Source organism: Carlito syrichta, unplaced genomic scaffold (assembly GCF_000164805.1).
Source record: "Carlito syrichta isolate Samal-C Ts95f unplaced genomic scaffold, Tarsius_syrichta-2.0.1 Scaffold72152, whole genome shotgun sequence".
NCBI classification, from domain to species: Eukaryota; Metazoa; Chordata; class Mammalia; order Primates; family Tarsiidae; genus Carlito; species Carlito syrichta.
Genome location: NW_007016248.1, coordinates 90,900 through 115,145, shown reverse-complemented (window position 1 = coordinate 115,145; position 24,246 = coordinate 90,900). Strand labels below are relative to the sequence as shown.

The 24,246-nt window shown below is 41.0% G+C and overlaps 1 protein-coding gene across 2 annotated transcripts in view; it reads right to left on the bottom strand.

The window, feature by feature from the left end:
• Positions 1-24,246, bottom strand: part of TGFB2 (transforming growth factor beta 2) — an 83,887-nt gene that overhangs the window by 19,953 nt on the left and 39,688 nt on the right. For both annotated transcript variants that reach the window (XM_008052850.2, XM_008052856.2), the window contains one exon: positions 10,684-10,847. In XM_008052850.2, coding sequence (XP_008051041.1) covers positions 10,684-10,847 — 164 coding nt within the window. The remainder of the gene's footprint in view (positions 1-10,683; positions 10,848-24,246) is intronic.

Below are 24,246 nucleotides of genomic sequence, written 5' to 3'. Positions count from 1 at the left end.
CAAGAATATTAGTTTCATTAATTTATGACATAACTTTATTTTTTACCTACATGGTTATTATCTACTTCACCAGAATTATCTCTGCATAAATCACAGAAGATAGGTAGAAATATACATTTCTCTTTTCATAAATATTTAGATAAATGTCTTTAAAACAAGATGCTTCTCAAAAGAATTCCCTCATGAAGTTATATACTTAGTTACATTCCTTGTACTTAAATTTCATTTTGAAAAATTTAAAGATTCATTCAGAAACATTTATTGAGCCCCACCATACACTGGGCACTCCAGGAGTTCCTCTCTAGAGGTGGAAATAAGACCATAAACAACATAGAGTGGACCAAATATAACTGATAAGGAAAAAATTGCAGTAGACATTAGGACTAGGACATGTTGGGAAGAGGAACCCTGAGCAGGTGACCTTTGAGGAATGACCTAAAGGAATGAAGGGAACAAGCCATGTGAATAGCTGTGAAGCCTGTGTGGGTGGAGGGGAGAGCGGCCACAAGCCTTAGAAGGAAGTGGGCACAGAGTGTTCGCAGAATAGCAAAGAGGTCAGTATGGGGAGCTGCGTGAGTGAGGGGGCAGTTATGGCAGATAGGTGGGGGAGGAACAGGTCAGAGACAGCCTCATAAGGTGCAGGAGGAGTGGATTATTATCAAGATTCTCTGTTTAAAGCCCTACAGTGGCTTCTTCCCTTTCTCCGAGTAGGAGCCAAAATCCTTACTGTAGGGCTTTAAACAGAAAATCCTGATAATAATCCACTCCTCCTGCACCTTATGTGCCAGACACTTAACATGTGTGTTCTCCCCACAGTAACTCATTAGACAGAAGCTGTTATCTCCATTTTATGATGAAAAATTGAGGTGCAGATCTAACCAACATCTTGTTAGGAATCACTCTGACTGAGATGCTCAAACAGACTCATAGGGGGCCAGGGCAGAAACAGGATGACCAACCAATTATCTACTGGTGAAGCAGATAATTTGGCCATCGTTATAGCCCAAGTGAGAGATAAGAACTGCTAGGACAAGGGTAGAAGTAGCAGCAGGAGTGTAAGCAGTGGTTGGCTTTCAGATATACTGTATAAGAACCAAGGAAATCAACTGAATTACTTATTATTTTCATCTTCAACAGAACCTTGGTAGTTTTCAAAAATCAACACTACCTTTCACAAATCCAGATTTGTCTCTATTAAAGGAATTCTCAAGTCTGTATGACAGGTTCTGAACACAGTTCTAGAATAGGAGTTCCAAAAATTATTCTAAGTACTGTTGACATTGGTAAATAAGCACACATCCTCCCTTGAAACAGTTTTTATCCTAGTGGAGGTCATAGAAGCATATATCAGCCTAACAGGAAGCATATATCAAGCTTATTTGTGTGGTGGTGGAGCAGGGAGATGCAGTAATGGGACATGGAATAAGATTAAAAGACACCTCCGTTGGGGTGTCTCTCTATGATCATTCTTCAAAAAGAGAAGCAAGATACATCACAGCCTCCACTCCACCACTGCAGCCCTCAGAGACTTGATACATCAAACACACAGAGAGATAAAACAATGGCTGCTCCTCTCAAACCCTGCTCTGCCCCACTGATAACACAAACTGGGTCAGACCTTGTCCAACCAGAGATGATTGACACTATCATACAGTGCTTTTAGAATCACAAGTCAACTCTAGGGGAAATAGGAGCTATGTTGTAGATGACAAGAAAAATTCTGATCATAATCCACTCCTCCTGCACCTTATGTGCCAGACACTTAACGTATGTGTTCTCCCCACAGTAACTCATTAGAAAAAAGCTGTTATCTCCATTTTATGATGAAAAATTGAGGTGCAGAGAGAGGAGTGATTTGTAAGACCAGAAAGCTAATAAGTAAAAAGTGTGGAAAGTGAACTTGGGGCTGACTGACTGCGAAGGTTCCCTCCTTTCCCATCTGAGTATAATGAGACCACCAAAAGTAGAGTTAGTAGAAGACATTCTTGAAAGAACCCTGAAGCAAACTCCTGGGACAGCAACCAACAACTCAGATCCTGTGGCAATAAGGGCTAGGGGGAGCTTTCAATTTTAAGAGATTTTAAGCAGATCACAAATTTAGAAAATCAAACTCATGCTTTGGAAGCTGTAATGATATTAATAATAGTAGCCACTGAGGGGACATATACTGTGCTAGGAGTTTCCATGCCTTGTCTCAGTGCCTTACCAAATCTTTGCCAAGTCAGTGCTTTTATCTATATTTTACTGATGTGGAATCAGTGACATGACTTCCGTGACTTGATTTCCTCAGATTCTCCAAAGGGTCAAAGCCATGCCCTGAACCCACCCTGCCTAACTCCAACAGCTGCATTCTTTCTAGTAGGATGGTAACGTGGTCAAGAGCATGGACCCTGGGGCCAGACTGCCTGGGTTCAAATCCTGACTCTGTCTTTTCCTAGCTGCATGATGTGGGCAAGTGACAATTTCACAGAGCCTCAGTTTCCTCATTTGTGAAATAAGGATGATAATAGTACTTACCCATGGGACTTTTATAAGGATTAAATGAATTACTATATAAAGCACTTAAAGTAGTGCCTAGCACACAGTAAGCACCACATGTATTAGCAACAATTATCAATATTGCTACTAAGTCAAATTATGAAAAAAGAACAGTAGAATTATTAGTTACTAATAATAATCTTTAATATTTCTTTGAATACAGTAAGGAAGGGTTTCTGTTCACACTACTTTTTAGGGTGGGTTCTGTCTGATCACAAGGTTAACAGATTCTAGGTACTGTCACAACCTAATGCAAATAATAACAATTCCATTTCCTTAGGAAGCAAGCATGCCATTTGATCAGTTTGGAGAAACCTGAGATATTAATAGCCTTGTGCAAACAAAGTGTTTATTATACTTCATGGCATTTTTCTTAGGTGGGTTACTATGCTATACATGTCTCCAATGTGGCGCCAGGACTACAATCAGTATTAAGGAGATTGTACACTGTAAAATTCTGTACAACAGGAGCACAGTATAACTTTTTGCTTTTTTTCAGTAACGCTTTTTGCAAGTCTAATGCAACAGACAGTCAGTTTTTTTGGCTAACCTCTTTTTATTTTACACTCCCTTGGGCAATGTGAGATATGAAAGCCGAAGTGTGTATGTGTGTGCATGCATGTGCATGTGCATACGCAAGCATATGCTTGTGTTTAGGGCTAGGAAAAGGAGGCAATTTTCATTAACCCCATAGTGGTGTGCTCCCTGCTATAACTAAAATCTCACCTTTCAGTTTTGCAGCATTAGAATCTCTTGAAAAGTAGGCCTAGGTCACCTACCTTGAACTTTCACTAAAAAAACTTAGGGTTGCGCATTTTAAAATCTTTTGCATAGATGTCATATATGGAATGCCCATTAAAGGTAACTGATGAGTCACTCCTCCCTACTAAATATCAATTCACTCTATCATCCTCAAAGCTGAAAAATCATTTAATATTTACCATACAGCTTAAAGTCAAAAATAAATGAATATAAATGACTTAGGATTTAGCCACCATTTTATATATCCTTGCAATTGACCTCCTCTAGAAATGGCATTTCATCACATTTGACAAGTTGGTTACTGTTTACATGCAAATTCAACTAAGCATTAAAATCCAAGTATTAAGAAAAGAAGCCAGAGAAAAATCAGATTTTATTTTACATATGACCCTTGACTTATGATGGAGTTAACTACTGATATCGGACATATGGATGTAATCCCATGGTAAGTTGAACATACTGAATGCTATCACTTCTGCACCATCATAAAGTCAAACAATTGTTAAGTCAGGACCATCTGTACTCTCATTTGTCAGAGTTCTGAGAGAGTATTCTATAGAGAGGGGAGTTCCCTTTCCAAGTTAGCATTGGCTTCAATTGAAGCTGGATGTCCTAATTCTCTGTAGAAATGCATAGTCTTCTAAGGCCACAGTCAATAAATCTACAGCTCCCTTTAAAAAAATCCACTGAGTTTATTTCATCTCCGCACATTCATCTTCCACTGATTAACGGGGACTCATCAGTAAGTTATATTCTACCAGCTATCCAGCACCAACATTTGTGGCCTCATGTCAGCTCCATGGAACAAAGTGACATTTTGGTGGCTTTTTCTCCCAGATGCTATATAATGTATGAACCCAGTACATCACTCTGTTCCCCAGGGAATTATTTTTGCATGATTTTATTCATTGGTCTGAAGCTAATCAGTTAATCTTAAAAATAACCTATCAACTGACTTTCACAGGTAACTTGGTAGAACTCTTCTTCCTGGAAGAATCACAGACATAGAAGTCAAAATCTAGTGGTAAAACTAAAGGAAGGAAACTATCATATGCTGAAAATCCACTCCCACCTGGCAGTTACACACATTGTTACATTTCACCCTTATAATAAACACCAAGTGAATCAGGAATTATTAAGAAAATTTAGGTCACAATGCCAATGTCATTGAACACTACACCATGCTGCCTCTTAAAGATGAATAGAGAATATAGATGTAGACACCAAATCTCAGGATATAACTGCACATCGAAACACAATGAAGGTAGAGCTAACATAATATTTTGCATACCAATGAAACAAAACCACTTTTATCTCAATCTAATCTACTCATATACCCCTGAAACAAATATTATTGGGCTCAAAGGAAGCTCTTAATTCATGCATATGGTTCAGTCCCTTTGGAATTATGTGTCTGCCCACTAGAGGAGCCCAAGCAAGATGGCAGATTGTCCTCAAATTCTCACAACTCCCTTTCTGGAAGGAATGAGATCTTAGGCATTTCCCTGGATTCTCCAGATTTTGCTCTAAGAATACTATGGGTTTAATCTCTGTTAGTAGAAAGACACACTTTATATGTCTGCTCACCCACCAGACCTGAGCAAACTGTAAGTTAGATGCTGAGTCTGATTTATGTCTAGATAGATGGCTTCAAGTATGGTGTAACACCAGGAGGTGCTCATTCAGCCTCTGTTAACTATTACTCTATTGTACATAGTGGATTGGTATGGCAGATTAAAGATGGCTACAACTTTTTTGACACAATTTCCATTGAGATATGGGGTTTATTTCATTTCCCTTTGAATGTGGTCTGCCTTTTAGCTCACTTGATCAATAGAGTAAGGTGGAAATGATGCAGTGTCAGTTCTTGGCCTAGTTTTTAAGAGGATTGGCAGCTTCTGCCTTGGACACTTGGACCCCTGAGTCTCCATGTAAGAAGTCTCACTACTCTTCTGGGAAGACCACATGGGGACAACTGAGACTATCCAGAGAAGGAGAAAGGCCCTGCCTTCCAGTCATCCTGCTAAAGCTTCAAACATATGAGCAAAGCCATCATGCATCCTTCAGAAAAGCCCAGATGTCACCTAAATACCACCAACTGACCCTAGTCAAAGCCACATGGAGCAAGAGAACACCCTAGTAAAGCTCTGATCAAATTTCTGCCCCACAAAAAATTGTGAAGTGTTATAAAATGTTTATTACTTGAGGCCATAAAGTTTTGAGGCAGTTTGTTATACAGCAAATAGATAACTAAGATAGTAGCACAAACCTTATTATCCTGGAGGTGATATGGTTTAAATGAGAAATAAGTGTGGAAAGAGTGTGAGTTAATGAGAGGAAGATAAAAATATTGGAGAGCTCCAAGTCCTCTGAGGTCAGCAAATATAAATATACATATTCTTTGGTGGTTCCAAATAATTCTTTAGGGCCTTTAGATCATAGGTACCCTTGGATAAGTCATTAACTTCTTCAGGCCTCATTTCTTCACCTATAAAATAGGGGATTTATCCCACTCCAAGATGGTGGGTGTCCTTGCTTCTAGAGAATGTGTTCAACTTGACAAGAATTCTCCTTCCTAATTTTTCTCCCTCTACTTCATAATACTGATCATGGTTTTAACCATAAATTAAATCAGGACATAAAACAGTGGCAACTTAAACAAAGAAAGATGTGTTTAAATTTCCAAACAGGCTGAGAGCTAGAGCGACCATTGTGGGTTCGAAGGCATTCCTAGAGCGCTGGAGTTTTATCTGAGCATAGTTTAATAAAGGCTGCCTTAGGCATAAAGCTTTACAAACATAGCACAGATCATTCCTATCTGAAAAAAAATTGTTTTATCTTTTTCTTTTTTCCTCTGCCCCTTCAAGTGTCATAGAGCTCTAGCCCACTCATACTCCTTCCATTACTAGTGTACATTTGAAGTAGTATCTGGATCACACAAATAGCTAGAGTTCATTAACATGACAGAGGTTAGAGAAAGCAAGACAGTAGGATTTTACTTTACTACCTTTATTAACATTCTGACAGAATATTCTGTAGAGAGGGGAGGTTAGTAAGAACCTTGAGTCCCACGTTTTTAGTTTCGCCAAGCTAAAAATGATTTTAACAGAAGCTTGCTGCCTTAACTCTCCCAGGCAGAGAGAATCAACAAATCTTCATATCCCTGGACAAAATAAACCCTGAACTCATTCACAAAATTGCCATCTTAGGTCCACCTAGCCTCATATTATGACTCTAAAAAGAGTACCTGGATACATTTTTATGGGACACAGTAACCCAAAAAGCTTGAGATAAGCCTGAAATCTGTGATTCTTAATTTAAAAAAATAGGAAGATCCAAATCTGAAGGGGAGAACAATCACATCTTAATCACCAGGAGAGCTTTTTGAAACCATCACTTTCCAGAAACAACTCTCCTTGTCCTTTCCAGAGAAAATCAGAATCTCCTTGAAGGGAACTATGGCTAGGCTTTATAAAAGCTCCCCCCAGAATTCACACTTGAGGGAGTGCCTTTGTCTACATGCGGGTTCACAGGCATATATGCACAAATGTGTACACATACACATTCTCTCGCTGCTTAAAATCGGTGTCCTGAAGAATCCTAATAAATCATCCATAGACTCGTCTTAAAACTTAAGAAGCTATTCACAGTCACCCCACCTTCATCTAGGGAATAGGATGCCAACTGTGTGTTAGGTTATACAATAATCAAAGAGTATCCGGAAACATTAGAACTTTTTCTTCTGAACAGTTGAGCTTTCCAAGTAGCTGAAGATCTGCCCATTTAAGCATCAAGCCTTTTTTCCTTCAAAATACTATTTCAGCAATTTTGGATATGAAGCTGTCTAAAATTTATTGCATGTGTTCAATTTTCTGAATTTAATTTAGCCACATCTTCATAATTCAAGGCTGTTACCATAGGCATTGATTTCTATACTGGGACTAGACAGAAGAAAGTCCATGAAAGAAGACAGCAATAAATGGCCACCGAAGGCAAGTAGAAAGTTGGAGAACAACAAGGTAAAAATAGGACTCTAAATAAAAAGGCTGGAAGAGAAGTCAGAAGTGAGGTGGAGAGCCAAGGAGATAGAGGAGGTCACCTATGAACAGGATAGGATTTAGGGAAATTGTTTACAAGAGGCATTGGTTTTGTGACTTGACTTTCTGGGCCAGCATTGCTGTGGTACACTGGCAAAAATCTCTAGTCTAAAGGACCCTTTGCTGCTGTCAAAGTCTTCCTCTAGCCCTATCATTCTAACTCAGTGCTTCTGACTTCTTGTGGTCCTGCAGATAACTAACCTAGTCACATGAATAAAGGGCTAAAGGCTGCCTCTCTGATAAGTCAGCGGTGTGTGTGCTCTGTCTTCTCTTAGAGTATTCAGGGATCTCTTTGATTTAGTCCCTGGACCTTGGCTGTGCTTCAGTAGGTGAGATTGCTGCAAAGCTGAGCCACAGATACATAAGGAGTTGCTATTCTTTTTTATTTTCTGCTAAAACTTTCTCCTTCTGGACCATCATGTTGCAACAGTGATCATGCCCATCCCTTTCCAAACTAAAAGGTTCCATCTTGGGCTATACCTTTTCTACTTGTGGGACTCTAATCCAGGCAGATCTTGTTGGTTGTGTCATGGAGCAGCCAGTGCCAGAAACCACTAAGAAGGGACACATTCACCAAGAACTCACTAAGGTTCTCTAAGTTACCAGCTTCATTGGACACTTCCCTGCCTGAAGATCATATGATTTCTGGGAGGAAGAGATATCATCAGCAAGCCTGCTGGCAGAGGACAATCCTCAGAGACAGTATCAAGGGGCAACAGGATAACAGCAATTTAGCGGCTTACATTACAGGTAGCAAGACCTAAGAGACCCTGCCTCTAATTTACTGAAGTCATGTAACTAAAACAGGGCCAAAAAGAACAATCTATGATGCTGTTATCAGCACAGAAAGAAATGTAAGAGTGATTTAATTGGGGGGGGGGGGAAGGTGAGTGGTGGGGAAGAAGATGTAATCATGTTTGTTTACACTTTGCAATGTATCTGGATATCCTTAATCTGGCTTCTTTTCATAGGAAACAGTCTTTGCTTTCCCTCCAAATATCACTCCACCCTCTGGCCTAGTTTTTCTTATTTCTCTTCTCTTCTGGCTGATACCAAGGAAAAGAGAAAGAGAACAATTTGCTGGTAACAGGATAGTGTGTGGTGCAGAGCAGAAGGGACTTGGGAGTCAGAGCTAGATTTGTATCCAGACTTGCCACTTCCTAGCTGTGTGACCCTGGCCAAGTTACTTAATTTCTCTAGGATTTAGCATCATTCTCTCTAAGATGGGGAAAGAAGATAGTAGTGGAAAGTATACTTCATTGTGCAACGTTCAATGTATGGCTGTATCACCTGAAATAACATTTCGGAAGTGCTTAGCACAGTATCTGGTTCACACACACATGAGCATGCTCTCTATCTGACTCTGCAGGCTGTGACAGAAGCAATGGTCCCCCTGTTGGTGCTGCCCTCATGGTGGTCTCAGAGCACTAGCTAAGATTTAAAGGCCTCTAAGTAGAGGTTCTTGAGGAACCATTTTAATAAGAGTTATTTACTTTGTGAACACGCACGTGAACTAGTACTTTAAACTTGTTTTTAAAAATTTTAACTTATTCTTGAGGTCTCACAGACAACATTTATTTGCATGGCGATTCTCCATTTTCATAATGCATACAATAACAATTCTTATCCTAATTATCAAACTTTCCAAATAATTCGAATCCGGAACAACTAGAGGTTTCTGCATACAGATGTCAATTTCTTTTTTTTTTTTCTCAAGTAAACCCACTTTTTAATCATGTTGTCATACAAACCTACTCCTTAACATTGGGGTTCCCATGGGTCTTTTCTTAATCCCCTTTAGTTTCCATCTACACAGTCTCTGGAGGGCCACCTTCTCTCTAGTCTCTCTTCACCTCCAAATACTGAAAACCATGTTCCAGGTACCCTCAATAAGCCCATTCAAGACTCTGTGTTTGCACAATCTGCTGTTTTGCCAAGAATGAACATCTCCCATACTGTTTTAAAACATATACCATACCCGAGGCCCTGCTCAAATGTCAGCTCTCTGGTGAAATCTCCCCAACTACACTCTATATGCTGGTACACATTGTTCATATGACACTATGGTATATTTAAAGTTGTCTCTCTCATTTTTTTTTTTTGAATTGGAATCTCACTCTGTCGCCCAGGCTGGAGTGCAGTGGCACGCTCACAGCCACCTCAGCCTTGACCTGCTGGACTCAGGCAATTCTTCCACCTCAGCCTTCCGGGTAGCTGGAACTATAGGCACACGCCACCACGCCCAGTTAATTTTTGATTTATTGTAGAGATGAGGTCTCGCCAAGTTGCCCAGGCTGGGCTCAGGCAATCCTCTTACCTCAGCTTCCCAAAGTGCTGGTATTATAGGCGTGAGCCACCTCACCTGGTTAAGTTGTCTCTTTACACAGCTGCCTCTTGTACCAGACTCAGGGCTTCTTGAACGGTGCATTAATGTGCATAAAAAGCAGCAGGGGATCTTGTTAAAACATAATTCTGATTCACTAAGCCTGGGGTGTAGCCTAAGATTCTGCATTTCTCACAGTCCATAGATGATGCCGATGCAACTGCGGCTGAACACCACTTGAATAGCATGTTTTTAAGAGCATCTCTGAAATCGTTTATAACTTGATACTTCATCATCATCATCATCATCATCATCATCATCATCATCACCATCATTTGACACAGCTGCCCACTACTCTACTAGGAAGATGAGGAGACATCAGGGCTGTTGAAATAATGGAGAAAAGGGTGTGGAAAAAGGATAGGTGGGCACACACGTGTGCATGTTGCAGGGTGGCCTGGAATGCGTGGATAGAATGTGAAAGGACATAGTATGAGGTTGATGAAGAGGCTGGAGGTAGCAAAGATAGGAAGAAGAAAGAGTGAAAAACGTAAGAAGAGAGAACACAATCAGAAGGAAGAGACGCAGAAATAAAAGGAGAAAAGAACAGCCAAAAGATGAAAAATAGAAAATCAGCTAGCTGACTTCTCTCCTCAGGAGAGAATCAGGCCTCCATTAGTTGAGGGGTTTGACTTCTGGACTAAACCTGTCCCAAGGGTAAATACTCCAGCTGTTCATGCCACCAAAGATGTGTGTTCAGACTTCAATACTTTATTCTAAAGGACTCTTCCTGAGTGGTTAGGAATGAGCTATTACCATAACAGTAATAGCAAATGAGGGCCTATATCATGATTGTGAATGCATAGAATGGTTTGTATCAACTGAAAAATCCAAGACGGTAGAACTCGTTTACCCTAAGACCTCAAACAGATTGCCTATTAAAACAAACCCAATGAACGTTACCTGATATAGCTCAATCCGTTGTTCAGGCACTCTGGCTTTGGGGTTCTGCAAACGAAAGACTCTGAACTCGGCTTTCACCAAATTAGAAGCATTCTTCTCCATTGCTGAGACGTCAAATCGGACAATTCTGAAGTAGGGTCTGTAGAAAGTGGGTGGGATGGCATCTGCAAAAAGTTAAGGCAATCATTGAAAATGATAAAATCCATTGTGCTCTTAAAAAGACCATAGCATGAGATAATACCAAGAAACCATACGGGAAATATCTACAGAATGATTTTGTTTCCAATGGCCAATTTAATACCATTAACAATTTAACCAGAAAAAATAAAATAAATGTGTGCATTTGGTTATAGGAGTAGTGGATTAATAGAGATTAAGAAACTACTTTCAATTCCATTTGAGAGCATGCAATTAACCCTGTTCTTTGAAGGTTGACAAGAGTGGTGGAAAATCCTAGATGGTTATGAATTGGAACAAGTTTATGACAATTGATGTCTGGAGAGAGCTGTCGGGCTTGCATACACTTTCATCAGATGTGCCAAGAAAACAGTTTCTAATAGCAAGCAGTTTGCCCATGTACTTTTTTTCCTTGAAAGTTTGGCATCCAAATAATCTTCATTTATCCAGGCTCATGTGCTACATCTTTTTTGGCTTCAATATTTTAGTTTTTCACACACATATGACCAAACACATTCTCTGCTCAAGTTACAGTGAGGAAATCTGAATAAACAAAACTATACCCACAAACTGGCTTATGCCAGGTCCAGTCTTAAAATTTTTTATTCAGGATAATGTCTGTTGGTGGGAGGTAATCCCAGCTTAATAAGGAAAAAGAATCAACACAAATTCCTTCAGTTGTGAACCGTGAAAAATACAGAGTTGCTGAGAGTATTCAACAATTTCATGCTTGTGGGTTGCTTAGGGTTCTGCTGTTACTTTTCTAATGATATGCCGTGGCCTCTGAATATATAACTGAAGTCAGACCAAGCCTAAAGCCGGTTCTATTCTACCCTCGTGCTTTCAAATATGATGTTCATTTATTGAGCACCTACACTGGGCAGACCACTTATTACTACAGTCTTCTACAGTCTTCTTCCAAAAATCTCCTGCAAACTTTTTTTCCCCACTCCAGTGTCCCATCCAACTCTAGTGGCTCCATTTCTTCCTGCCCGCTCTTCAATTATCTGACTTCATTACAACATAATCATTCACAGTTGTTTAAGTTACTATGCAAATGGTTTTATTACTTCTGCATTATGTTTATTTTGCCCCCCCATCCCCTGCCATGAAATTTTAAGAATCTTGAGGGCAAAGAGTGCATTTGCCAGGATTTTTTTTCTTTCCCACGTATCTAGGACAGGGCTCTGCACACATGGAGTTCACCAAATACCCACTATTTGCATAGTTGATCATCAACAGGAATCTTGAAAGACTCAGGCAGTTGGCTACTGGCAACACTAACTTCTTATTAAATAAACGAGCCATCTTGCCGATCTCAAAATAGAAATAAATACCTTTCGTGATTTCTTGGGAAGTCCATGCCCTGATGATTACACTGGGGAAAAAAAGTGCTAGGAACACACCAGTATTTTCTCATCTTAAGAGTACTGAATTTTTTCCTTCCTAGGGACGTTCCCCTATTCCTCTCCCTTTCCCATATACTTGTGAGTCTCAGAAAGCAGACTCCTGGAGAAGTGGTGAATTCTACGCCATGCTCCATGCTGCTTTAAAATAACTGTGTGAATTGAAGCTTTGTGGCTCATGAATCAGAAGTCTCAGAAATAAACAAACAAACAAAAAACCCCCCAAAATCCAAAGCATCCAGGTTTCAGAGAAAAGAAAGTATTCATGCAGATGTGATGATGATCTGCTACATCTGGGAAATAAACGATAGGCAGGCCGCTTTTAGGCCAGCACACGGTACACGTAGAAAGGCGTTTGGAGCCCCCTAGCACGGCCATTTGAGAAGGTAGCTGCTGAGAAGAAATATATCTTTTTCTCCTCTGCAATATGCTCACCCTCATAATTAGATAGCACCCTCATAATTGGTGGGCATATTGCAGAGGAGAAAAAGATATATTTCTTTTAAAACAGCGCGGAGCATGGCGTAGAATTCACCACTTCTCCATTTATTTCTGTCTTGACGGTCTGATAACAAAAATCTGCGCTTTTCTTTCTTGTTTTATAAGTAGAGACAGCTGGTATATCCTGACCAGTTCAACTGAAAACAGGCCTGATGCCCAGATAGAGTAGCCAGGGTAGAGCTAGGGTCAGGTTCTCTGGCTCTGTACACCCTCTTGGTCAGAACCTTCCTCAAGCCGAGGACCGCATTCATCTTCTCATACCCTCTGCGTTAGACAGCAGAAACTGCGAGTATCGTTTGGAAGAGAAAAGTTAATTTAGTGTGTTCCCTGTCATTAGGAAGAATAAACACCTCATTCATTTTTCCCCTTCTTCTTCATGAAGCTCCCTGCAAGCCTCTTCTACTTCCACAAACACTCATCTTTCACATCCACCTGCCTCAATCTTATCCTTCCATCAAGTTTGTAAATAAGTACTCTTGAGATTTATTTTTATTCTCTTTTGTGTTTATTAAACTTTGAACAATTTTTTTCCCCCTTTCTGGTCTTCTGCCCATCTACACTCTTCCATTTTATAGCTGCCTTGGACCATGAGGTCAGTTTTGTTTCTTCTTCTCCTAAGCAAATCGTCCAATGATCTTGTCCTAGGCTTTTGAGCTTTGAAGGGGCATTTGCAAATATTTACAGGAGTAGCCTGCTTGCTAAGTACATTTCTGCTCAGCTGCCTATACATTGGCAAACAGCCCTCCTCCCTTCTGGCTCTTATAACCATTTAGACGGCTTATATTTCAACGGCCTGATAACAAAAATCTGCGCTTTTCTTTCTTGTTTTCTAAGTAGAGGCAGTTATTATTGCATAAAGTGAAAGGATGCAAAGCAGCCCCCAGTCACGACTCTGCTTCAGTCTTGTGACCACAGCAAGGCAACCGGGCCAGGAGGAAGCAGCACCCTTAAACAGTTCTCCACTTTGGCACATGAAAGCACGATGAACACTGTTGACCAAAGAAGTGACGGCCACTGCCAAGGGTCAGTGACAGCTGTCCCTTGCTGTCATCTGCTATGGGCCATAAGCCCCCTACCTAGCTGAGCTACTGGTCAAATGTTTCATTTGGAAAAACCAAATCGCTGTAAATTGCTCTGGCTTCATCCATGACCTGACATTACTTCATATATGCTTCTGGATGCGTGGTACAGGGGGACCCAAAAAGGCCCCTCTACACCCAGCTTGGACACGGCAGGCTCCCTCCCTAAGCTCAGGGAGTGCAGGGTCGGTATTTAATGGCTTGTGCAGCCCTTATCCACCCACTTAGTCTTGGAGGGATGGAGTTTTTTCCTCTGCTTCCTCCAAGAACTCATTTCCCCCTTTGGAATGGGAGTTCTCTCTAAAGTCCTCTGTAATTCCCATCCCAGTTCCTATTCCATTGCCAGGTGGTCAGGTACTTGTGCTTGACCTTTGCCAACTTACCCACACTCACTTCCTGGCCTGCTCCTTCCTCGCAATTTCTGACCTACTTTTTTAGTTCAATCAAATAGATTTTCCTTCAACCCTTTGGATTTCATATGAGCAGGCTGATTCTGGTCCTCCTCCCATACTTTCTCATGGGCCTTCCTTGCAGGGAAAATTTTGCACATAGAAGATTCCAGCATGTCATCAACTGAGTGGTATCTCCCTCACCTCAACCCTGGCCACACATCCCTGCTAAATCAAACTTTGGGGAGTGGAAAAAGAAGAAAAAAAGAGAAAACCTGAGGAAATTTAACTAGTCATTGATTTTTAAAGTAACAGTGTACAGAAAGCCTAAATATAGGACTTAATTACATACTACTTTACAAACATAATATGTTGACTTGTATCTATTCCAAATACTTTACTGACTTGTTGTGCATTATTTTCTCCCTAGTTAGCACCTTGAGCTCAGAAATTTTTCCTAATAGTTTTTCTCCACAGTCTAGGGCTGGCTTCTGGGGCATGTGATCAGCACAGTTGCTCACAAAGGCCTCCTCCCACTTGAGTTTTCTACTCTGTGGTCACCATCTTGAAATCCTTAATAATTTTATCTTTGAATGCATGTTTTGTAAGTGAAGTCTTGGAAGCATGTGCAGAAGGCTTGGAACCTCAGATCCTGTGCTATCCTACCTCCTGTCACCTGTCTGCTTCCTCAGGATTCTCTGCCTCCTATTCCTTACCCTCTTGTTCCTCAGTCACACTTCAGCCCACCCAATGATTACTGTTGTCCTCCACCGCTGGGAGAACTGGGGTCAGGCAGACAACCTGCAGCATTTCAGGGAAGGGCCTGGTGACAGCTGTTTCCACTCCACACTCGTAGTGCCACAGAACATTCAGTGGGCAACTCAGTAGGAGCATGCCTCATGCTCAATCTTAATCTAGTACCAAGTACAACCCAGTGTGGAGTTTGAAATCCTATGGGTTGGAGCAGAAGTCCCATGGGAAGAGAGATTTGGCTCCACATGACATCAGTCTGATGAATGGTGGCAGGGGGACCCAGCAGCCAGTGGACTGTGTGCTTCAAGTTATAAGGGAGGGCCCTGGGTACCTGTGAGAGTCTCCTGTCATTCTGGGAATATTCCTATACCCAAGTAAGCACAATATCAAATAGCACATAAAAAACAGCACAACAATCAGAGAGAGAGAGAGAGAGAGAGAGAGAGAGAGACAGATCGATCATGGAACAAAGGAAAAAGTTTCATATTTTAGTATCTTCAATATACTATTTTCTTGCCTTTTGAACAAGAGGCCCCACATTTTCATTTTGAGAAAGAGTCCTGCAAATCTTGTAGCTAGCTCTGCCAAAGCCACATATAGTTTTTATAGGATCTTAATTCACTGAGTAGGACATTTAAGGCTATCTGAATTTTAGTCCCAAATCAACCAGCTCCCAGCTGTGTGGCAACAGGGACATTACTCGGCTTTTTGAGCCTGTTTCTTCATCTATATAATGAGGTATATAATTTCCTGCCTTATACATATTGAATCATGTTGTCAGGATTATATAAGTCAGCAGATGGAAAGTTAGAACTCTGGGTCTAGCACAAATTTCTACTCAGGTTCTGTCCTGCCTCCCTTCTCATCCTGCAACAAAGCTGAGAAGTGGTCAGTGGGCTTTTTGTGAATGCCCCTAGGGAGGGAGAGCTGGCTCTTATTGCCTGACAGACTTAATTAGAAAAAGAGAGAAAGAACAGGAGCAGCTGAATGTCCTGGGGCAATTTATAAATGACTCCACATACTCTAATTCTTCTGCCCTGCATAGGGAGGAATTATAGCCACCAAAGTTCTCACAGACTTCCCACCAAACAGTTCACCTGTTTTACTAGAAGCCCTGATCATCAGAAAGGTGACAAGAGAATTTTATCTTCCCACCAAACATCTCTGCATCAAACAATTCCACATCCCACCACAATGCTCATATTAGAATTACTTTTTAAAGCTTTAGTTAAAACAAAACAAACTGAAGAGTCTTATAACATCACCTATGTGTGAGGAGCTCTGACAGAGAAAGTAGATCTGGATCCTGCAAGAAATACCTCAAGGATATCCAGAGCCCTTAGGGAGGGTGATGCTTCAGTTACCTATTGTTTATTTCCTATTAGGCTGGTTACACGATGAAACTGGCAGGAAGAAAGTGTGCAACTCATCGAAATGCTCAAAGTGAGGTTCCCAGCCCACAGTGCTGGTGGCACCTGGGAATCTGTGATAAATCATCCAGGAAAGTCTCACACACCATCTCATCAAAGTTTGAGAACCACTGTGTGAATAAATACTGGTTGACTCCTAGCTGGTGAAATGATTCTAGTTATGAATTACAAGCAGATTAGTAAAGTCTGGGGGATAAGAGTATCTAACAGTAGCAGAATGGAGTCAGCACTAACCGGAACCCCCAAGGGAAGCCTGGCACTGATTTCAGGGTCCTTGGGAGTTTTCAAAGACAAGCCATAAAGGTCAGTAGTTCAATATGAAACACATGGTTTCTCATTACAATATCCTGCCTTCTGGGCAAAGAAGACTCCTAAGTCAGAGGCATGAATACCACCCCAGTCAGAAATACAAAGGTATGCATTGGAGCATGGTTGCAACAACAACAAACCCATAAAGAAGCGAAGAGGCTGGGCATGGTGGCTCACACCTTTAATCTCAGCACTTTGGGAGGCCGAAGCAGGAGGATTACTTGAGGCCAGGTGTTAGAGACCAGCCTGGGCAATATAGTGTGAGACCGCATCTCTACAAAAAATAGAAAAATTAGCTGGGCATGGTGGTTTGTGCCTGTAGATCTAGCTACGTGGGTGGCTAAAGTAGCAAGATCACTTGAGCCCAAGAGTTTGAGGCTATGGTGAGCCATAATCATGCCACTGCACTCCAGCCTGGGTGACAGAATAAAACCTTATCTTAAAAAAATAAAGGTAAAGAAGCAGCTCCTCTACTAGAGATTAGCTTGATCTTACAAGAAAGCTTGAAAAACTTTAAGGTAAGGTAAAGTATTTTCACTGATACCCCTTAACAGAATGGCCCTGATTTCGAGATCTGGGGGCTTACTCAGTGAGGAAGTTCCCCAGTAAGAGGTACTTTACTAATACTGATATTTCCTAGGATCTTTCAGATCCACATACGCTTGTGCCCAGTGCCTCTATGCCCTAGCTCTTATCCCCAAACTCCTTGAATGAACAGAATAAACTCCCCATTTCTCTTTCCAGAAATGACTGCACTTTTCCTGCAGCTCAGCAGTGACTGGTGTCGACTTTAGACAAGCTTAATGAGTGTGTAGTGGCCCTTATTCCTGACATCCCCAGCTTTGAGGGAAGTGTGGGGTTCATTAGACATCCCCCAGAGGGTGGCAAGACAAGCAATCCACCAAATGGTTGGAGGGCAATAAACTAGCTACTATTTGTGTGTGCACAGACACAGCCAGCAAGAAACCAAGACAATTGTGTTTTGGGGTTTTCTGAAATTTGTCTTGGCACACTGGATATGGATTTTATTTCACTACCACATCCCAAACACTGCTGACATTCAAGTCACAGCAATTTAACACAAAATGACTGAGAAATAAACAGCCCATCCGCAGTGGTTTCTGATTTTCTCTCCGGCCACCCCACTTATTAAATGTAACACAGCACCAGAGCATCTGCAATGTAAAGAGGGAGACTCCAAGAGGGTGATGGTGTCAGCCACGACAAGCTGTTGGCAATGGTGAGTCTAATTGTGTCAGCATCAGCTTATGTGACTCGGCCTTCATCTAACTGCTATTTGAGACTGTGCGTACTGTCAGCATGAGTGTTTGGGCCCCTTCTTACACGGTGCAAAAATAGTAAAATAACAGTGGTGCCGGCCTATGATGTTTGGTTTTCTTGAACTGTGTCAGACATGGGGTTTCTAGTTTCTATTCCAAAGTTTCCATCATCTCCATAAAACCTCACCTACATGGAGACACCTATTTTGTTTCAGTTCCTCCGTGTTTATCGTCAAGCTTGGGGCTGGGTAGGCAATTTGTATAGGGTGTACTGGATTTTGGCAGTAAAACTGGGTGCTGAAAAGGTAGGCAGGCCAGTTGTTGCTGTTGAGAGGCTGATGACTAACTTAAAGGAGTCTCAGAGCCACTGAGCATGGAAAGAGTATGGTAGGACCCACTTTTATGGGCTGGTGAACCGTGAATATGACATATCCCTTTCCAATGGCCCCACAGCAGCAGGCTGTCCTTGTGGTTGGAAAAGGCCATTGAAGCAGCTCTTCTCTGCCATAGTCTCATTCTTGAAAGCAGATAAATCTCTTATTTTCCTTTCTTCTTCTATCTCCCTTATCCTTTCTCATTCCTTGCTCTGTTTTCTTTCTCTCTTCTTTTTCTTACTTTTCTTTGATCTTTACTTTTGTTCTCTATGATATTCAGGGACCAAAACAATCATGTTTTTGGTCCAGTGATGGCTTTCAGAAAGGCTAGCGACCCCACAACATATGATAGCATATGTAGGGTTATCCATACACTATTCTAGAATTCTGAAAATGCTCCAAACAAAATCTATAGAAGGAAGCCAGCCTGGGTTGATTCCTTTAATGAATTAAACTTGGAAATTTAGGATAACATCCTTAATCTTTTTAATGAATTAGAAACACACTTTTTTTTTCCTTATTAACAGATTGAAAAACTGAGTAGTAAAATTTTTGCAGCATTACACCAAACATTGGCAACATAGGTCTTAAACACATAGCCCATTCTTGCTCATCCTTACAAAGACAGCTTTTTCTAGAACAAACAAACTTCAACATTCCCCTTTCCGGAATGCACTTTTCTTGCAGCTCTGCAATGACTGGTGTATTTTTTACATGCTTAATGGGTGCAGAGGATCCTTATTAGCCTGAATTCTTTCTCTGATCTTTCCAAAATTATAGCTGTGGTACATATAGTGGCCAATGCATGTCTTGTACTGTGAGCTTTCCTTTGTGTTTTCGATAAGCTTCTTGCTTGTGGCCTAATTTTTTTTATAAGGCAATCACCTAATTACTTTGAGGCACTGTGCTGATTTGCTGCTATGCCCTAAAGCTTAAGTTAATAAGTGGCAGGGCACACCTTCTTACCTCCACACCCTCTTACCTCCACATCCCAAAGTTCTGGGATGAGCCACCCTGTCTGGTGAGCCACCATGTCTGGTAGGATTGCAAGTGTGAGCCACCATGTCTGGTAGGATTGCAAGCTGTTTACCAATATAACCAAGTGGTATGAGCTATTATTACTAATATATTAAATTCATGGCTTGGGGATGAGTAAATATGAAGAGGAATAGATGGTCTAGATAATCCAGTTTGAGGGAAGTAAAGCAAATAGAGCTGACATTCAATCTCTCTGCAACTCTTCATTGCAATTCGAAACAACAGCACACAAACAACTTCCTGGCACCTATTAGGTGCTTCCTTAATGTTATTGGCATCTAACTCCTCTTACTGCAATTTTCTCTACAAGACAAGGTAATTTCTCCCAGAACTCTTACAGTGACAGAAAACTCAGAACTTGAATAGGTGGCCCACTCCAGCCTCTGCCAGTTACAACTCTCTATGCATTCCTTTCTTGGGCTGAGAGCTTGCTTTCTACAAGGGCTATACAATGGGTCTGGTTCTACCACACAAGATGACCTATTTCCTTTCCACTTGACCTTATTTAGAAAATTTGAAACTTATTTTCATGTCTTCTCTTCCTCATCTCTTTTCTTCTCTAACATTTCCTTTCATTGCTTGTCATGAAAGTCATTCGCCTGTTTCAGTTGTTCTCTACTTTGTTCCAATCTTAAAATGAACCCTTAAATCTGAACATAATTCTCCTTATTGTGAAACTTATGCTATTATTAATGCATCCCAACAGTGAATTGTTTTCTATTTCTTTTCTTTTTTTGGGGGGGGTCGGAGTCTCACTCTGTTGCCCAGGCTGGTGTGCAATGGCACGCTAACAGCCACTGCAGCCTCAACCTGCTGGACTCAGACGATTCTTCTGCCTCAGCCTTCCAAGTAGCTAGAACCACAGGCGTGCACCCCCACACTCAGCTCATTTTAAAATTTAAATGAGACGAGGTCTCATTGAGTTGCCCAGGCTGGTCTCGAACCCCTGGACTTAGGTAATCCTCTTACCTCCACATCCCAAAGTTCTGGGGTTATAAGTGTGAGCCACCATGTCTGGCTGTATTTTCTCTTTATTTCTTGACCTTTGCACTAACATATTTTCTTTGTGTTTTGAACACCTAGTAAAGGACAAGTCTTTGGTCGTTTCCACACAAATGGTTTTATAGATGTCATAATCTTATGCTTACACCCTGAGGCTTTTTTGTGTGAAATATACAATATGCCCCTATTCACTGTGTACTTGTTTGATTTGATTCTTCATTTCAAATACTCTGAGAAAGAACTGAAGCCTCATGTGGCAAACCTGTGCATTCACTGGTTAAATGATATTGTAGGGGACAGGGTTGTAAAATCAGAAGGATCCTTAGTGTCTATTTCATTCAATCCCCTAAATTCAGATAAGCAACAAAGTTCCTAAAATTTGTTCAGGGTAAATACAGACCTGAATACACACTAGAACTTCTGCCCACTCTCCTGGTCAACTCTAGCCGGCACAGCCAAGTCTACAGGCAGGGGGTCCTGGAGCTGTGCGTGCACACACTACTGCCACAGTGAGGTTTCTGGTTTGCCCAGTGGCACATTTTCTTCAAGGGGGATCAGTAGGCCTGCTGTGTCCTACTGCAAATCATCAAAGGAAAAGGCCAATGGGACACAACTACAGAAGTTTCTGGAACCCATCTTATCCCAGAACACCTATCCTCTATTAATCAGCACCCTGAGAGATTCTTTCAAGATATGTTTCCTTGAAAAGCTGAATCGAAAGTCTGAATTTTTCTTTATACCAAATGGCAGCCTTCTATCTAGAATATAAAGATGGTAGGGAGTAAGAACTGCTTGGAAGAAATATTTAGTTAGCTGTTTTCCATATTAGCATTTCAGTAGACAGTCATTTAGTGCCTTACAAAGAATATTAGAGTTTCAAATGATGGTGCTTTCTTAGGGTTGGTAGATGTATTCATTAAGGGTGTGCACTCTTCCCTCATCCTGTTTGTACTGGCAACACAGCTATGGGCAATTAAGATATGGGAACATACAGGAATTATAGGAATCCAGATGAACTGTGGCATGAACGTGTTCTGGAATGGAGCCAGGGGTGTTACGCTTGTTTTAAGAAATCATGTTCATTTGGGTGCTAAACAGCTTGCTGTTCTTCTAGGTTGGGCCACCATTTGTTGAGAGGAGGAAAAACAGTCTTTAAACTAATATTCTTCATTGCAGAAGATTCACGGTTAAGTACTTTAAAATGTTTAAGTATGTGTTATTTTTATTCAATCGAACTAGTAAAGAGAAAGCCCTACAATTTAGCTTCAATCTCATTATTTTTGTGTATAGACGCCATAAAATTTATCCAAATTTGAATCTGCTATAAGGACACTGAGAGAGATACCTGACCAGAAGGTTAATCCAACCAGTCCCAATTTATTGGAAGACACTTATTTTTCAAATGAAAGGATAATTCTTAAGGGGGAAAAAAATTTTTTTTTTCTTTCAGGAGGTTAAGAGCTGTCCTATAGCTCTATTTTCTTGAGGAGCCTTCAAGAAGTCTTTGTGACAGGGTCATAGTCAGGTGGTTTCTGAAGTGTTCCCTGTTCGTTTGTCTCACCAACAGTTGTGTAGATGGAACAAAACGAATGCCTTTATTTAATCCCACATCAACAGCTCCTCTATGCTTCTTAAAAAGTATTTACTGAGTCTTCTTTAAAGGAGTGTTCTTTGAATAATGCCAGTGCTTCATAAATGTGTGAGGGTGAAAGCAAACAGAATTCCCAGAACATCACAGTAAAGTGTATATACATATATAACCTGAATAAAATAAATAGCAAACGAAGGTATAGAGATGGAAAATTTACACAGAGTCAGCACAGGGCTTATCTATATATACTCAAATATATCCTAAAGTCAGTGGAATAACTTTTAGCATGTAATGTCATTGAAGATGTTATTTTATCACATATCACTTTAGTTTCATTAGACTATTTCTAAAAGCTAGGTAACATGTCTGAAAGCTTTCCTTGTGTCAGAAAAGTGAGAAAATGGCCAGATCCATAATCTCACCTGAATAGATTAATTTAGCTTTTGTGTAGTGCATGAAGGTGACCAATAAAGAACATATATTCCTCGGGTAGTTGATTAGCACTTATATACACTAAACAACAGGGCACCCATGCGATACTATCCTGAGGACACTGACCAGGAGAGTTTTGACCAGGGAAACTTGGTAACTCCTCTCAATTCTTTTTATTTCCTTTTAGCAGGGAGTGGACTGCGTGGCTGCTTGGTTTAGAGATCACTGAGAGCCAGGAAGAGGTCTGCACACATCTATTTTGCCTTACCCAAAAGCTCCCTTTTAGACCTCCCCAACCAGGACATAGTTGGGACCAGTAGTGGGAGCACTGGGTCTGTAAGGGTGGGGGGTGGCGGGGAGCTTTGTAAGTTTCACTAGCACAGGTACTGAATCTGTTGTCTTCCCATTTCTGTGTCCTAGCTTAGAACCCAGGACCAGACCTCTCAGTATACAATAGGTACTCAATAAATATCACAAGCAAAAGGAAATCAATTCTTCTCAAACAGCTAAGTCATATAGCAACGACGAACACCAATCACAATCCGTTAGGTCTTCGTAGAACTTTAAGTTTCACAAAAAACTTCTACATTCATTAATTTATCCTTGCCTGATAACCCTGTAAGCCAGGTAATATTATCTTCATTTTACTTTTGAGGAAACCACAATTCAGAGGCCAAATGGATTAATTTCAGTGACTCCCTGGACTCAGTGCTAAATCAGTGCTCATCTTCTGTCACCAGGCTCAGAAAGTCTCCCCTATAAGATACAAAGCAGTTGGTGGAACAACACAATCGCTCCAAAAGTGCATTCTAAAGTGAAGCATGGTAGGTGAAGAAGGTCACTTTTGAGAGCTTCATCATATCTCAATTTGAAGAAATGCAGCATCATTAAAACAAACAAACTGCCTTTCCACTAGTTCTGATACTCTAGTGAAAGAATTTATTTTCTCTTCATTAAGATTGTGAATAGTTACTTCTAGTGCCAAGAACAGAAACATCTTCCTCTAAATGCACAGCAGTCTAAGGGGTGAGTGTCTGGAAGAGACCAGGATGGAGAAAGTGATTTGTGTTTGGGCAGATCCCTCAGGGATCAGCTATTCAGCAGCTCCTGACATATGGTGACCTTTGGAAATGACCTAAAGATGAGAATCCAAGAGAAAGCAGGGGAGTGCCAGGTCTACTGCAGGATGAAGAAAGCTTCAGCAAGGCCTGCTCTTTTGTTCGTGGTAGGTGAAGAGGAGACTACCACAACAGTAGGCATAGCAGAGACTCAGAGATGCTATTTGATTATCAGTCTCAATGACAAAATCAATTTTTTGGTGTTCAAAGCAATCTATAACTGCACAGAGTTTACTGTACTTTTAAAAATTTCCCTCTGGATGTAGGGGTACCAGCTGTGACCTCTTTTCCCTCAAGAGGGCTTCACACAGGTCAATCTGTAGCCCAAAAAACAGACAAACTTAAAAACTCCAGTTAGGCCAGGTGCAGTGGCTCACGCTTATAATCCCAGCACTTTGGGAAGCAGAGGCGAGAGGATTACCTGGGTCCAGGGGTTCGAGACCAGCCTGGGCAACTTGGTGAGACCTTGTCTCTACAATAAATCAAAAAATTAGCTGGGCGTGGTGGCATGTGCCTATAGTTCCAGTTACTTGGAAGGCTGAGGTAGAAGGATCACCTGAGCCCAGCAGGTTGAGGCTGCGGTGACTGTGAGTGTGCCATGGCAATCCAGCATGGGCGGCAGAATGAGACTCCAACTCAAATAAATAAATGAATAAGTGAATGAATGAATGAATTCTCCAGTTG